This window comes from Triticum dicoccoides, chromosome 4B (assembly GCF_002162155.2).
Source record: "Triticum dicoccoides isolate Atlit2015 ecotype Zavitan chromosome 4B, WEW_v2.0, whole genome shotgun sequence".
NCBI lineage: Eukaryota > Viridiplantae > Streptophyta > Magnoliopsida > Poales > Poaceae > Triticum > Triticum dicoccoides.
The window spans coordinates 293,284,638-293,301,039 of NC_041387.1; the positions used below are offsets into that span (position 1 = coordinate 293,284,638).

Consider the following 16,402-nt stretch of genomic DNA (forward strand, 5'->3'; position numbering starts at 1 on the left):
ATTCTTCCTCGTCTACGGGGCCGAGGCGGTCCTCCCGCTCGAGATCAAGTATCATTCCCCGCGGGTCTTGGCGTTTGACGAGGCACGTCAGGATGCCTCGCGGGGGACCAATCTTGTCCTCGGAGAGGAGGCCCGCCGCCAAGACTCTCTCCGGGCCGCAAGGTACCAGCAGGCATTGCGGCGCTACCACTGCCGCAACATCCGCCCCCGGACCCTCAAAGTTGGTGACCTCGTCCTGAGGCGGGTCCTCTCCAGGGAGGGCCTTCATAAGTATCGCCCATGTGGGAGGGCCCGTTCAGGGTCGCCCGCGTCTCCAGGCCAGGTGCCGCGTGCTTGGAGACGGAGGACGGGGTCCCCATCCAGAATGCCTTGAACATCCAACATATTCGCAAGTTCTACCCGTGACACTCTCACGTAATAATGAGTGGGGCTGTACGCGCCCAGGAGTCTCCCGGTGCGCCGGTCCGCCGCCATGCGGGAGCTCCCATCCACGCCCAAGTGGAAGCCCCATGCTCCGCGCTGGCGGACGACACGGTCGAACAGTGACTATGCCCACGCCCAAGTGGAGGCCCCATGCTCCGCGCTGGTGGGAAGACTAGCTTAGGCGCCTGACGCAGCTGTTCTTTCATTCTCTCTTGTAACCAAATTTGCCATTTCTTGGAATGAAGTTTGAAGTTTCGCGTCTTTATTTGAAAGGGGTCGGGATTTTCTCCTTGCAGTGTTTTCCTTCTTGAATCTCGCTTTTAAAGGAAGTGACGGCTGCCAGTTTCTCCCTCCCTTGCGTCCCGCGAGCGGGGGCTGGCCACGGTGTGTATGCCCGAGCTAGCCCTGGCGGCGTTGAGGCCTAGGCCACGACAGTCACGGGTCCGCCCGTGCGCACACCTCGCCAAGATCTTGGCGTCCCAATCCTGGAGCGAGCCAACAGGCACCTGTTGCCTTCGGCCCCTGGCCTCAGGAGCACTCACCTCCTGACCTTGCCGGGCATCGTGACCCAGCAAACCGGCGACAGTCGACCCTCGCTCGGGGGCTTCGGATGTAGGGTGAGCATCAAGGAAAGGTGGCCTGGGAAAGCGCAATCACGGTCAGGCACATCATTAAGGAGTCCTTCGCCAAGTGTTTTTCACATCTCCACGTGGCACGATGCCTGGCGGAGGCACCTCCGGAGGCCCCGCATCCTCGCAAGTCCAACAAGGGCCTCGCGAGCCACGAGCCCCTCGAGACTCCGGAGCCATCCAATCCGTGGGGAGGGAGTCCCCCCCTCCCCCCCCGACAAGCTCCTTCGGCTGCCTCGATGCTCCAGCAGCACCGCACATAAACGAGGGGCGTGCACAGGACCAAACAGCTCTGGAGGAGCGCGCCCCCATGACGCAGGAACCCGCCAGGGTGGCGCCGACGCATAAAAATCCAAAGCCCCACTCGGGGGCACGGAGGAAGCCACCATCTCCGTCGAGGGACCACTGTAAGGCGCCCCGTACGAAGCAGATGTGCCATGAGGAGGCATGGTCGGCCGGGCTGTCGGGTAGGCGTACGCCAACGGGGCTGTCCAGTAGGGGGCCGACATCGCGGCTGGAAGCGGCCACTGATTGGCCGGGGCAGCGCCGTGGGGTGGCGTCGTTCCTACGACATCGTAGGGTTGGGCCACGGGCGGGTGTTGGCTGCCGTGAGGCGCGGCATAGCCCCACCAGGAAATGGCCGCATGCGGGGCGCCATAGGGCGCGTGCCCACCGTACACCTGCGTCGGCGGCGGGGCCAGGCCGGGAGGCGGCGGCTCCATAGGCCACTGGCGGTGCATCAGCGGCGTGGAAGCCCGGAGGGAGCGGCGCGGCAGCGCCAGGCCGGGAGGCGGGAAGGAGGCGGCGGCTCCGTAGGGCACCGGCAGTGCAGCAGCGGCATGGAAGCCTAGAGGGAGCAGCGCCGAAGGGCGCCGACGACACGGCGACGTCGGTGAAGACGGGAGGTGGCGGCGCGGCAGCTACGGAGGCCAGCGGTGGAGACGTCAAAATGAAGAGGCCAGGGCGGCCGAAGCGGCGGTCGGGACAAAAGCCATCAGTGGCGAAGGCTAGCAAAGAGCAGCGCGATCGCTTGAAAGCTAGCTAGCAAGCCACGGGCAGCAATCGCTTCAAAGCTAGCTAGCAAGCCACCGGCGGCACTAGCTGCGCGAGCGGGCAGAGGTGAACGGAAGCAGCAGCGACGGCGGCGGGATCGTAGGTTTAGGCTGACCATATTAGATTTAGGGTTTGGGAAACTGCACGACACCCAATACGGGTGTGGCTATCTCATATATATATAAGGGTACACGAAGTGTACAAATACAAGATACAGGGTATATACAGAAGCTAGGTATAAACGTTGTCTAACAGGGACTATTGCTGGAGATGCTTGTCACGTTGTACATATCTTTTTTTCTCGGGTAGGTTTCATGTTTTGTGCTTTTCATCAGGCTTTCAAATCCAAATCCAAGGACTTATATTGGTTCAGGGAAGGTTGCGGAAATTAGGAGTGCAGTTCAGGCCCTTGATATTGCGACTATAATTTTCGATGATGAGTTGTCTGCTGGGTAAGCTTACATCAGACTCAACATGTTTATTTTATCTACTGAAGCTATTGCAATCAAAGAACTGTTTTGTGTTGAAATGAGAAAACTATTACTCTCTCCGTTTGGAAATGTGATGTGTACTTTGACTATTCAAGATCAAACTTTGACTAACAATTATGATCCAGTAATATGTGGGTTTGTTACACACAATTGATATCATTGGACTTGTATTCAAAAGTACCTTTTATGACTGAATGTTGTAACAATTTAAAAATGTTGTACAAGAATTATAAGGTCAAACTTTGCACGGTCAAACTCTGCCCTGCATTTTTCCAAATGAAGGGAATACCACTCTATGTTTTATTCGGTTTGCGATTTATGGTATGTTTGGTTGCTGTCCAATTTTATCCCACCAAAATTATGGTAGGGCATGTTACTTTGACTCTTGCTTGGTTGGTTGCCAAGATCTTGGTTGCCTATGGAATCTCGCCAACTTTTCTCACACTCTTTTCACAAATCTTGCCAACTTTTGGGCCAATAAATGGTCAAGGAATTAGCAAATTGTTGGCCAATTTTGGTAGGGCATTGTTATGGCATGAACCAAACATACCCTTAGTGCCTCTGTTTATCTTCACTTCTGCGCTCCAAGGTTAAACACAAAGAAAAAAAGAGAAATCTAGTTATCTTTGTTAAGCTTCATCCAGTAGCCAACGCAACCAAACGTTCGAACTGATGGAAAGGGCCAGGCAATCCGCATATACACTTCAACACCCCCTCTCACGTGTGACGCGGGAAGTCAACTCATGAATAGACTAAGTGGTACGACTCAAGAGGCCTATACATGGAGACAGAGGGGCAACAACAATTTTTGGACATATTGCGAAATGAAATCTAAGACTTGAATTCAACACCTTAGGCTCTGATACCATGTTAAGCTTCATGCACTAGACAATGTAATCAAAAGTACGAACTGATGGAAAGGGCTAGGCAATCCATATATACACTCCAACAATCTTGTTTGAGAGTTTATTCCTTGATTATTTGCTCAATTTTAAGCAGACAGCTGCGTAACTTGGAGAAGTCCTTTGGTGGAGGTGTTCGAGTCTGTGACCGGACTGCTCTTATTTTGGACATTTTTAATCAAAGGGCAGCGACACATGAAGCTGCTCTGCAGGTAAACATAACAGATAGGTGTTAAGTGGTCCTTTAAGGTATTCTGTGACTGCTGCATTAAGTGATCCTATAAGATATTTTCTGAGGTTATGACTTCTCACCAATATTTGGATAACATGGAAAATGATCTTCTCAATACACTACTGGCGTAGTAGTGTATGCCCCTTGGTATGCTGGGTTGTTAGGTTGCCATAAGGTAAAACATTTCTCTGGCATACTATCTTGGAGACGAAGTTGTACCAGCTCATCACCGTTCTGATGACATATTATTTGGAACTATATTGCTATTTGTGAACATCTGAAGTTATGTGCACAACTCTGTACCATCATCAGACTAAATTTCTACATAAACATTTAATGTGCGGACTTAATTGAGATATCTTTACAGTGGAAAGTAACTTCATTTGCTTTGGAATTGATGCACACGTCTGACGTTTCCTTTTTAGGTCACCTTGGCACAAATGGAATATCAACTTCCTAGGTTGACAAAGCTATGGACTCACCTTGAGCGGCAGTCAGGAGGCCAAGTCAAGGGTATGGGTGAGAAACAAATTGAAGTTGACAAGCGCATCTTGAGAACACAAGTAATATTCTTGTTCTTACAGTTAGATAATTTATACGTGAATTTCCAAATACGAAACCACCAAGGTTCAAAATACTCCAATGCTTTAAGGACATTAATTGTTCAATAGAGGAATAATGTTCTGTACCTTTTTTTGTGCCATGGAATCTGATCGCATTTTTTAATACTTAAGATCTTCTCTATCATGTAAATTGTATCAGCGTGTGTATACAGTTCAATATATGTAACCAGAACATAGCTAGAGATGCTCCATTGCTTGTTTATTAAGTAGTTCGAGCAATGTAATATCTGTGACTTCATCATTTTGTAAGCACCTATTGCCTATTCGCCAATTACATGTCACTTTCACCATTGTTGTGTAGAAGAAATGATGATTTGTAGCCATGTACTGTTACACACGAGTTCCTCGTCTTAATGTCTGAGAAGCTTGTATATAATTATGTTACTTACTCTAGTTGCACTTCCTGTTCTTTTTCTGGAATTTGATTATTCTCGAACCTAAGTATCTTCTGTAGGTAAGCACTTTGAGGAAGGAATTGGAGTCTGTCCGAAAACATCGAAAGCTTTATCGCAACCGTCGACGGTCGGTGCCTATTCCTGTTGTTTCTCTGGTATAACCATGGTGTTTTTGTTGAGTCTAATAGGAAGTTCCTTTTAATTATTAGTTATTAATAGATAAAGTTTCCAAAAAAATCAGGTGGTGATAGAGGCGAGGGTCCCGATCTTTCGATGAGATGATAACTATAGATTTGGTGGAGACGACTTTGACGATCCGACTACAAACGTGCACGACGTTGCGCCTTAGCAATCGCTAAACCAATCTCCTGAGGTTACTGACGATGCTGGAAGCACGGTCAGCCTGACCACGAAGGTCTATTCCTGCAAGCAATCGAAGAACGAGCAAGAATATGATAAAGCAATCTGAATATTGCAAATATATATGAAGTATTGATAATGGTGGGGATCCGGAAGCGGTCTTGGTCTGGTCGTTGGACACAAACGAAGTACACGAAGTTGCAATGGCTAACTTTTAACTAAACAAATCCCAAGGAAAAGCTACTAGATGGATCTACTTATATAGGAGCAAGGGGTGGAGGCCAAGGAGGTGGGAGGACGTCCCAAGGCAGCCTAAAACTAAATCTAGGTCGTACAAGGCCAATGGGCCCAAGTGGAGGTGATGTAACACCTTTGGACTTGTAGTTTGACTCGGATTCTGCTGCAGCATCAGATTGTTTCGTCCACAACTCAACGCTTCGGACGAATTTGAAGGTGATTCCAATTGGGTTGGAAAGTGCACGAAATCTAGTTTCCAACAAAAAAAGAATCACCCAATTCGGAGTCCGTATGAAAAACTTGTGTGCGTTTTGAGTCAGGTATGTCTGTGCAGTCCGAATCTGAATCCAGAACGTGAGAGACTTGGACTCTATCTTCTCTTGGGCCAAAAGTGACGTGAGAGAACTTTTTGGACAGCAAATAAACATCTCTTTCTTCCTTATCTTCATATGTGGATTGTACAAATATCCCATACACCTGCAATTAGACAAAACACAAAAGTGTGTGAAGTATTTTTGTTCTGGATAACATAAATAGATTATTGAATAGTTTGCACTAGAAATCACCTGACAAATATGCATATATGCAATATTTTTTGTCATATCCAAGGTAGTCATGTCCTCATCACAAATTGACAAGGCATTCATCATTCTCATGTAGAGATGGAAGATCAGTACCTTTGTCATTACCTCTTATGATCAACTCAGATGATGTAGCCACTCTCGGGGGCGATGTGTCACATGGTGGAGGTGATGTAGTCCTGACAACAACGGATGTGGTTGTCATAGTATGCTTAGTAGTTGAAGGAACAATCATATCAACTCTTGGAATGTGCACCGTGCGCTTGTTCTCCTCGTGGCCAACACGTCGTTTTATTTCCTGTTCAGCTTTGCAAGCAAGATGAAACAAATGGTCCATAGGATAACACTCTTCATGAATTAGTATCTCTTGAATATCACGGTTTAATCCTCCCCAAAATCTATCCATAAAATCATCTTCACTTTCTTCTAAAGAGGAATGCAACAAGGTAGTTTGTAAATCATCATAATATTTTGTTACAGTTTCACTACCTTGTTTTAAGTGTGGCAACTTCTTAATCATGTCACGAGTATAATAAGCAGGGACGAAAGTATGTCGCATGGCAAGTTTCAAATCATCCCAAGTAGTAGGTATATAATCAGGGTGTAACCGACAATATTCACTCCACCAAACCAAAGCATAACCAGTGAAAGAACCAACCGCAACCTTAACCTTTTTATGTTCATCGAAATTATGGGAAGCAAATATATTTTTTATGTCGAACTCCCATTCAATATATAAAGCAGGTTTAAAACGGCCATTAAATGGTGGTATAGATACATTAACCTGATCATGTGCATTTGGATGTTTGTGCACCTCTCGTGACGGTTGTGTCATTTGCAAAGGTGGTGGCACGTCTCCCGCGATCGACAAAGCCCATGAATTGACTCTGGATCCTGTCATGATTAGTAGAACAAGAAACAAAACCCAAAAATAATGTTCCTATAACTACTAGGATGTGGTGGTAAAACGCTCACAGTAAAGCAAATATCAATGTCTTACAAGTTCTCACCATGCAGCAGGCGGTGATCGGCAACCAGCGGTGTCAAGTAACTCCGAATATTGAGTAAAGCGATTGCCAGGGGAGCGTACGTATACACGGTGTAGAAATATGTGGAGCTGGGTTGGCTATATATGGTAGCAAAAGATTAGCAATAATCAATTCAAAGATGCAATGTTGAATAAACGCTCAACGACGGTACTGTGCTGGTCCTAGGCTAGACCGGACTAGAGACGCGAGCCTAGAACACTAATGAGGTCACGGCGTAGCACAACTAGCATCAATGAAGGATACTAAGTAGCTCTTGACAGCAAGATATAAGTGAAGATCACAACAGCAGTGAAGATAATGAGGTGAAACAACAGCCAAGCAGGATATATCAACAACTGTGTCTCCAACTTTCCCCTGAAAAAGTTTGTGCCGATTTTTTTTTTCTTCTCTCTTTTTTTCCTCACACTTTTTTTTCTTTCTCTCCTTTTTTTTCTCTGACTTTTTTTTCCTTTTTTTTCTCTCTTTTTTTTCTCTCTTTTTTTCTCCCTCTTTCCAAAACAAACTAGATAAGATGCAGATTGGATCAAGTGAAGATGTGAACGATCTCAACTATTATTATGACAATGAATGGTGGGTAGCACGTGGTGGAAATTGATGGATGGGTGGTGGACAGCGGAAGAGATAATGATGCAGCGGTGGCGTGACTAATGTGAACAGAACTCGAAACTCTAAACGAACTAGACACTAAGACCAGCAACTCGACACGACAATGCAATCGATAATTCAACTATGCAATCAATGAAAAGAAAATTGCAAAGGCTCAGACTGGCTTGGACCAAGGATGAATAGATCTAACTCTTTTTTGTGGCTTTTTCTTGGACAATAGGTAAGAAAGTAAATCTAATATAGGAAAACTGGAAATTCTCACCGAGCAACCTGAAAACTGATACCACTTGATAGAGGCGAGGGTCCCGATCTTTCGATGAGATGATAACTATCGATTTGGTGGAGACGACTTTGACAATCCGACTACAAACGTGCACGACGTTGCGCCTTAGCAATCGCTAAACCAATCTCCTGAGGTTACTGACGATGCCGGAAGCACGGTCAGCCTGACCACGAAGGTCTATTCCTGCAAGCAATCGAAGAACGAGCAAGAATATGATAAAGCAATCTGAATATTGCAAATATATATGAGGTATTGATAATGGTGGGGATCCGTAAGCGGTCTTGGTCTGGTCGTTGGACACAAACGAAATACACGAAGTTGCAATGGCTAACTTTTAACTAAACAAATCCCAAGGAAAAGCTACTAGATGGATCTACTTATATAGGAGCAAGGGGTGGCGGCCAAGGAGGTGGGAGGACGTCCCAAGGCAGCCTAAAACTAAATCTAGGTCGTACAAGGCCAATGGGCCCAAGTGGAGGTGATGTAACACCTTTGGACTTGTAGTTTGACTCGGATTCTGCTGCATCATCAGATTGTTTCGTCCACAACTCAACGCTCCGGACGAATTTGAAGGTGATTCCAATTGGGTTGGAAAGTGCACGAAATCTAGTTTCCAACAAAAAAAGAATCACCCAATTCGGAGTCCGTATGAAAAACTTGTGTGCGTTTTGAGTCAGGTGTGTCTGTGCAGTCCGAATCTGAATCCAGAACGTGAGAGACTTGGACTCTATCTTCTCTTGGGCCAAAAGTGACGTGAGAGAACTTTTTGGACAGCAAATAAACATCTCTTTCTTCCTTATCTTCATATGTGGATTGTACAAATGTCCCATACACCTGCAATTAGACAAAACACAAAAGTGTGTGAAGTATTTTTGTTCTGGATAACATAAATAGATTATTGAATAGTTTGCACTAGAAATCACCTGACAAATATGCATATATGCAAAAGTTTTGGTAATATCCAAGGTAGTCATGTCCTCATCATCCTCCCCTTCTTGAAAATAAAGCCGTCCTCGGCGTTGCTTAATCTGAAATGTGGCTAACAAAAGAGACAAGGTGTACATGTTGTATATGTATATGTCATCCATTTTTACTTCCCTTGATTTTTGCATATAGAACACATGAATAGATGAGTAACTTGCATAGTTCATAAAATCTAAAGCCAAAAAATTAGCACAAGAAGTAGAAGGCATGAAAATATTGCAACTCAGTTTGCACATATAAGTGAAGCTCTTATTCATTTCAAAAGATTGACAATGTTCATCATTAAACCATCCCAACATTGGTGAATAAACCTTACTTGCATCAAATTTACATGCTACAACATGCTTAAATAAGCAAACATGCAATAAGTCATTCAACACAGAATCATCACCAAGATTACAGGTCATATCAAAATGATTAAACATTGGTTCTTTTGCATCAATAGTTAATTCAATGGGTGCACTCAAAATTGTTGGTATTTCAGTTGTTTGATCACATGGCAAAGTCAAATTATCAATGTAGTCCTCTAAAATAGGTGGTGTGATCAAAGTAGTGGGTAGCTCATCAGATGGTGCATTCAAATTGACAAGGCATTCATCATTCTCATGTAGAGATGGAAGATCAGTACCTTTGTCATTACCTCTTATGATCAACTCAGATGATGTAGCCACTCTCGGGGGCGATGTGTCACATGGTGGAGGTGATGTAGTCCTGACAACAACGGATGTGGTTTTCATAGTATGCCTAGTAGTTGAAGGAACAATCATATCAACTCTTGGAATGTGCACCGTGCGCTTGTTCTCCTCGTGGCCAACACGTCGTTTTATTTCCTGTTCAGCTTTGCAAGCAAGATGAAACAAATGGTCCATAGGATAACACTCTTCATGAATTAGTATCTCTTGAATATCACGGTTTAATCCTCCCCAAAATCTATCCATAAAATCATCTTCACTTTCTTCTAAAGAGGAATGCAACAAGGTAGTTTGTAAATCATCATAATATTTTGTTACAGTTTCACTACCTTGTTTTAAGTGTTGGAACTTCTTAATCATGTCACGAGTATAATAAGCAGGGACGAAAGTATGTCGCATGGCAAGTTTCAAATCATCCCAAGTAGTAGGTATATAATCAGGGTGTAACCGACAATATTCACTCCACCAAACCAAAGCATAACCAGTGAAAGAACCAACCGCAACCTTAACCTTTTTATGTTCATCGAAATTATGGGAAGCAAATATATTTTTTATGTCGAACTCCCATTCAATATATAAAGCAGGTTTAAAACGGCCATTAAATGGTGGTATAGATACATTAACCTGATCATGTGCATTTGGATGTTTGTGCACCTCTCGTGACGGTTGTGTCATTTGCAAAGGTGGTGGCACGTCTCCCGCGATCGACAAAGCCCATGAATTGACTCTGGATCCTGTCATGATTAGTAGAACAAGAAACAAAACCCAAAAATAATGTTCCTATAACTACTAGGATGTGGTGGTAAAACGCTCACAGTAAAGCAAATATCAATGTCTTACAAGTTCTCACCATGCAGCAGGCGGTGATCGGCAACCAGCGGTGTCAAGTAACTCCGAATATTGAGTAAAGCGATTGCCAGGGGAGCGTACGTATACACGGTGTAGAAATATGTGGAGCTGGGTTGGCTATATATGGTAGCAAAAGATTAGCAATAATCAATTCAAAGATGCAATGTTGAATAAACGCTCAACGACGGTACTGTGCTGGTCCTAGGCTAGACCGGACTAGAGACGCGAGCCTAGAACACTAATGAGGTCACGGCGTAGCACAACTAGCATCAATGAAGGATACTAAGTAGCTCTTGACAGCAAGATATAAGTGAAGATCACAACAGCAGTGAAGATAATGAGGTGAAACAACAGCCAAGCAGGATATATCAACAACTGTGTCTCCAACTTTCCCCTGAAAAAGTTTGTGCCGATTTTTTTTTTCTTCTCTCTTTTTTTCCTCACACTTTTTTTTCTTTCTCTCCTTTTTTTTCTCTGACTTTTTTTTCCTTTTTTTTCTCTCTTTTTTTTCTCTCTTTTTTTCTCCCTCTTTCCAAAACAAACTAGATAAGATGCAGATTGGATCAAGTGAAGATGTGAACGATCTCAACTATTATTATGACAATGAATGGTGGGTAGCACGTGGTGGAAATTGATGGATGGGTGGTGGACAGCGGAAGAGATAATGATGCAGCGGTGGCGTGACTAATGTGAACAGAACTCGAAACTCTAAACGAACTAGACACTAAGACCAGCAACTCGACACGACAATGCAATCGATAATTCAACTATGCAATCAATGAAAAGAAAATTGCAAAGGCTCAGACTGGCTTGGACCAAGGATGAATAGATCTAACTCTTTTTTGTGGCTTTTTCTTGGACAATAGGTAAGAAAGTAAATCTAATCTAGGAAAACTGGAAATTCTCACCGAGCAACCTGAAAACTGATACCACTTGATAGAGGCGAGGGTCCCGATCTTTCGATGAGATGATAACTATCGATTTGGTGGAGACGACTTTGACAATCCGACTACAAACGTGCACGACGTTGCGCCTTAGCAATCGCTAAACCAATCTCCTGAGGTTACTGACGATGCCGGAAGCACGGTCAGCCTGACCACGAAGGTCTATTCCTGCAAGCAATCGAAGAACGAGCAAGAATATGATAAAGCAATCTGAATATTGCAAATATATATGAGGTATTGATAATGGTGGGGATCCATAAGCGGTCTTGGTCTGGTCGTTGGACACAAACGAAGTACACGAAGTTGCAATGGCTAACTTTTAACTAAACAAATCCCAAGGAAAAGCTACTAGATGGATCTACTTATATAGGAGCAAGGGGTGGCGGCCAAGGAGGTGGGAGGATGTCCCAAGGCAGCCTAAAACTAAATCTAGGTCGTACAAGGCCAATGGGCCCAAGTGGAGGTGATGTAACACCTTTGGACTTGTAGTTTGACTCGGATTCTGCTGCAGCATCAGACTGTTTCGTCCACAACTCAACGCTCCGGACGAATTTGAAGGTGATTCCAATTGGGTTGGAAAGTGCACGAAATCTAGTTTCCAACAAAAAAAGAATCACCCAATTCGGAGTCCGTATGAAAAACTTGTGTGCGTTTTGAGTCAGGTGTGTCTGTGCAGTCCGAATCTGAATCCAGAACGTGAGAGACTTGGACTCTATCTTCTCTTGGGCCAAAAGTGACGTGAGAGAACTTTTTGGACAGCAAATAAACATCTCTTTCTTCCTTATCTTCATATGTGGATTGTACAAATGTCCCATACACCTGCAATTAGACAAAACACAAAAGTGTGTGAAGTATTTTTGTTCTGGATAACATAAATAGATTATTGAATAGTTTGCACTAGAAATCACCTGACAAATATGCATATATGCAATATTTTTGGTCATATCCAAGGTAGTCATGTCCTCATCAGGTGGGATATACAAATGCTAGAAAAAGTACACTCTTGAACCGCTTAACTGGAGCTGATTTGCTCGCTGAGGATAAATTATTTGCCACACTAGACCCAACAACACGGAGGGTGTTGGTATGTTGCTAAGAAACTGACATCTTAAGGAAACTTAGATATATGGCACTTTTAAGTGTCTGTGCAAGGTACGACGTTTAATCAGTGCATGCACCACTTTGCAGATGAAGAGCGGCACTGAGTTCCTCCTAACAGATACTGTCGGGTTCATTCAGAAGCTACCCACTATGCTGGTATGCTTTTTAGACATCATCTTCGTGGACAAGCTTTATTGTGACCCTCCTCCCCTTTATGATCTTCTGAGCATTAACTATTGGTGCTTGTCCAGGTGGCAGCATTTAGAGCAACACTGGAGGAGATATCAGAATCATCAATTATTGTTCATCTTGTAGATATCAGGTGTGCAACTGAAATACAAAAGATATTCTCGTCATTATGATTCAATTTAATGCATCTATTTAGGTATCATAGTGTTTGTGTCATGTGTGTTCCAGCCATCCATTAGCTCAACAACAGATAAGTGCTGTTGACAAAGTACTGAAAGAGCTGGATATAGACTCGGTTCCGAAGTTGGTTGTGTGGAATAAGGTTCGTTGTTACAAGTGACCTAGTACTGACAGCAATTTAATCACTTTAAGCTAATTTCAAGTGTTAGTAAATGTCAAATTTTAAGCTTCCAGCTTGTGTTTGCTCTAATTTTAACTTCTCTATAAAATTTTATTTTGGTGCACCAAGACATTGTTAATTAAATTAGTAAATACCTAAGATCTGGATAAATAGTATTTTGAATTGCTCTTAATTAATATGTTTCTGAATTGACCGAAGTAAGTTGTATGGCATGCAGATTGACAATGCCGATAACTCATTGAGAGTGAAGGAGGAAGCCGAGAAACAAGGGATAATCTGCATATCCGCCATGAATGGCGATGGTTTGGAAGAGTTCTGCAATGCAATCCAAGCAAAGTTGAAAGTATGAGCTGTTTTGGTTCTGGACTTTTGAGGCATGTGGTGCGTCTTTAATTTATCTGAGGTGAATATGCGTCTTGTGCAGGACTCACTGGTGCCTATAGAAGCTTTTGTTCCGTATGACAAAGGAGATCTGCTAAATGACATACATAAGCTTGGAATGGTTGAGAAAACCGTGAGTGTCCTGTTTGCTCATTGGAAGCAAAACAGCAACTCAATTTTTTAAATATGGAGTACCCCACTATGAAGTCAATCCAAACCCAACATGTAAATTTCATAAACTACAAAAAAAGATGACGCAAACTTTGAGATTTTTATGACCTGGCGCAATCAATCTTACCTGCAGGAGTACATGGAAAACGGCACGTTGATAAAAGCACATGTGCCTCTACCTCTTGCAAGGCTTCTCACGCCGTTGCGGCAGCATGTGGCTGCTCCTCTATGATCATCCCTTTTCCAGCTCGAGGCCATCATCGGCCGTCATATAGTTTTTGTTGGCGGGCGATGTACAAAGTTTAGTAGGAGAGATTATCTTGTTTCCCGTTTGACCATTGTACACAGTTAGTTTTTGTGACAAAAACAAGTACGCAGTTTTTCTTTGACAATTAAGAAAAAGTACACAGTTGGTTGTACATGAGTTAGTCTACTGTACGACATCAACCAGTTTGGAAAGGAGAGACTCCTTACTCTTATTCAGTCAAACAACTCAGGTTTCGACCCATCTTGGAGAAACCAGGTTGAATCTTTTACACAAAAAGGGAGTGTTGGAATCAAAGTGAATGATGACATAGGTCACTATTTCCAGACACATAAAGGTCTGAGACAAGGAGATCCGATGTCACCTATTCTGTTCAACATCGTAGCTGACATGTTGACCATTCTAATAGGTAGGGCAAAGGATGCTGGCCAAGTAGGTAGCCTTGTACCTCATCTAGTTGATGGAGGGGTGTCTATCCTACAGTACGCTGATGACACTATACTTTTCATGGAGTATGACTTGGCAAAAGCGCGAAACATGAAGCTGGTGTTATGCTTATTCGAACAATTGACGGGCTTAAAGATTAACTTTCACAAGAGTGAATTGTTCTGCTTTGGAAGAGCCAAAGAAGAACAAGAGGCTTATAAGAAATTGTTCGGGTGTGAAATTGGGAGTTTACCTTTTACGTATTTAGGTATACCAATTCACCATCGTAAGCTAACAAATAGAGAGTGGAAGTGTGTTGAGAATCCATTCGAGAAGAAACTAAGCTGTTGGAAGGGCAAGTTGATGTCCTATGGGGGCCGGTTAATTCTTATTAATTCAGTCCTCACGAGCATGTCTATGTTTCTTTTGTCGTTTTTTAGATACCAGTTGGAGTTAGGAAAAGACTGGATTTCTATCGATCCCGTTTCTTTTGGCAAAGTGATGATTCCAAAAGGAAATATCGACTCACTAAATGGGATCTTATTTGCCGACCAAAAGACCAAGGGGGTCTTGGGATTGAAAATCTAGAGGTGAAAAACAGATGTCTTCTCAGCAAGTGGCTGTACAAGTTATCTGTAGAGTCAGAAGCCTCGTGGGCGCAGATTCTGCGCAACAAGTACCTTCATTCCAAAACTTTGTCACAGGTGACAGTGAGGCCGACGGACTCACCTTTTTGGAAAGGGCTGATGAGAGTTCAAACGGTCTTTTTCAACAGAACAAAGTTTATTATCGGATACCAGATTCTGGGAGGATACATGGCTAGGGGAAACTCCTCTCGCGCTACAGTATCCGTCTCTTTAAATGTCGTGCAACGGAGAGACGCTCTGGTTGCAACCGTTCTTAGGACCGCTCCCCTTAATATCCAATTTAGTAGAACACTTGTCGGAGCGCGTTGGGAAGCCTGGCTACATCTGGTGAGAAGACTGATGGATGTGCAGCTTGCTCAACGGCCGAATTCGTTGAGCTGGAAATTAACCAGGAATGGAGAGTTCACGGTTAAATCGATGTACTTAGATGTCATCAATTCTAAGTGTTTATGTGGTTTGTTCATAAATAAGTTATTTTAACCAAGGATAATTTGACAAAGCGCAATTGGACCGGCTCTAAGAGATATAGTTTTTGTGATCAAGACGAGAATATCAAACACCTCTTCCTCAATTGTCCTATGGCGAAGGTTCTTTGACGGACTGTTCACATTGCTTTTAATATTACTCCACCGAATAATATCAACACGTTATTTGGGACGTGGCTGGATGGGATAGAGGCCCAAACGGCTAAACACATTCGTGTAGGAGTATGTGCCTTACTCTGGGCAGTCTGGAACTGTAGGAATGATATGGTTTTTAACAGAACAACATATACTCATTTTTTGCAGGTCATCTTCCGAGCTACTACGCTGATCCGTATGTGGTCGCTACTCACTCAGACGGAGGCCAGGGAGCATTTGGTTACTGGATCTGCCCGATGGGAGATGGTAGCTCGGGCTATTTTCAGCCGGTTTGGATGGCGGTCATGTAATAGGATAAACAATTAGTTTTCTTATCTTTATTTTGCATGCCGGCTGTGGCTTTTACTTTGCTGCTCTTGTGAGCCGTTTGGGGACTATTGTGTAACGGAGTTACAAACCTTTGTTGGACCTATTTTTATTTTAACAAATGTGGCCGTATGCATCTTTCTGATGCAGAGGCCGGGGATGCGCCCCTTTTCCAAAAAAAAATCAACTAGTTTGATTTTCTTTGTAAATTTTTTATTGGAATGGTTTCTTGTTTCCTTCACCAGAGACTAATTTTTTTTTGCGGGTACCCAGTTTGATTTTCTTTGTAATTTTTTTATTGGAACGGTTTCTTGTTTCCTTCACCAGAGACTAATTTTTTTGCGGGTATCAGAGACTTATGTTTGAGTGGTGTGCGCATGTCACTGGTGTTGTGCACGAGTACTTCGGTCGAAACGTTTGGTGCCGGGGCGCCGACCGAACGCTCGACCGGACGCCCCTCACTCGCTTGCGCTTTTACACGAGAACAAACTGGCACATGTGTTTGTTTGGTGGGCCTGAACCTCATCTCTTCCGTGTCACATTTTTTTCTTTTTTCTCAGCTTTTCTTCTCTCGTGTTGTC

At 43.8% G+C, this 16,402-nt stretch overlaps 1 protein-coding gene across 1 annotated transcript; it reads left to right on the forward strand.

The window, feature by feature from the left end:
* Window positions 1-279: 279 nt before the first annotated feature.
* On the forward strand, window positions 280-13,937 carry LOC119292657 (GTPase HflX). The gene is made up of 13 exons (XM_037571419.1): window positions 280-401; window positions 445-586; window positions 2,415-2,557; window positions 3,596-3,710; window positions 4,156-4,293; window positions 4,808-4,903; window positions 12,304-12,417; window positions 12,522-12,590; window positions 12,686-12,756; window positions 12,852-12,945; window positions 13,202-13,327; window positions 13,409-13,498; window positions 13,670-13,937. Exons 1-13 carry the CDS (start codon window positions 280-282, stop codon window positions 13,766-13,768), a joined length of 1,419 nt encoding a protein of 472 aa, XP_037427316.1. The 3' UTR covers window positions 13,769-13,937.
* The last annotated feature ends 2,465 nt before the right edge of the window (window positions 13,938-16,402 follow it).

What these genes read in the sequence shown, in the direction of transcription:
- LOC119292657 (XM_037571419.1), top strand. Translation starts at nt 280, where the DNA reads ATGTGGGAGGGCCCGTTCAGGGTCGCCCGCGTCTCCAGGCCAGGTGCC. An exon ending in AGCGCATCTTGAGAACACAA is followed by an intron (nt 4,294 to 4,807) that starts GTAATATTCTTG and finishes TATCTTCTGTAG; the next exon opens with GTAAGCACTTTGAGGAAGGA. An exon ending in CTATTCCTGTTGTTTCTCTG is followed by an intron (nt 4,904 to 12,303) that starts GTATAACCATGG and finishes TGTCCTCATCAG; the next exon opens with GTGGGATATACAAATGCTAG.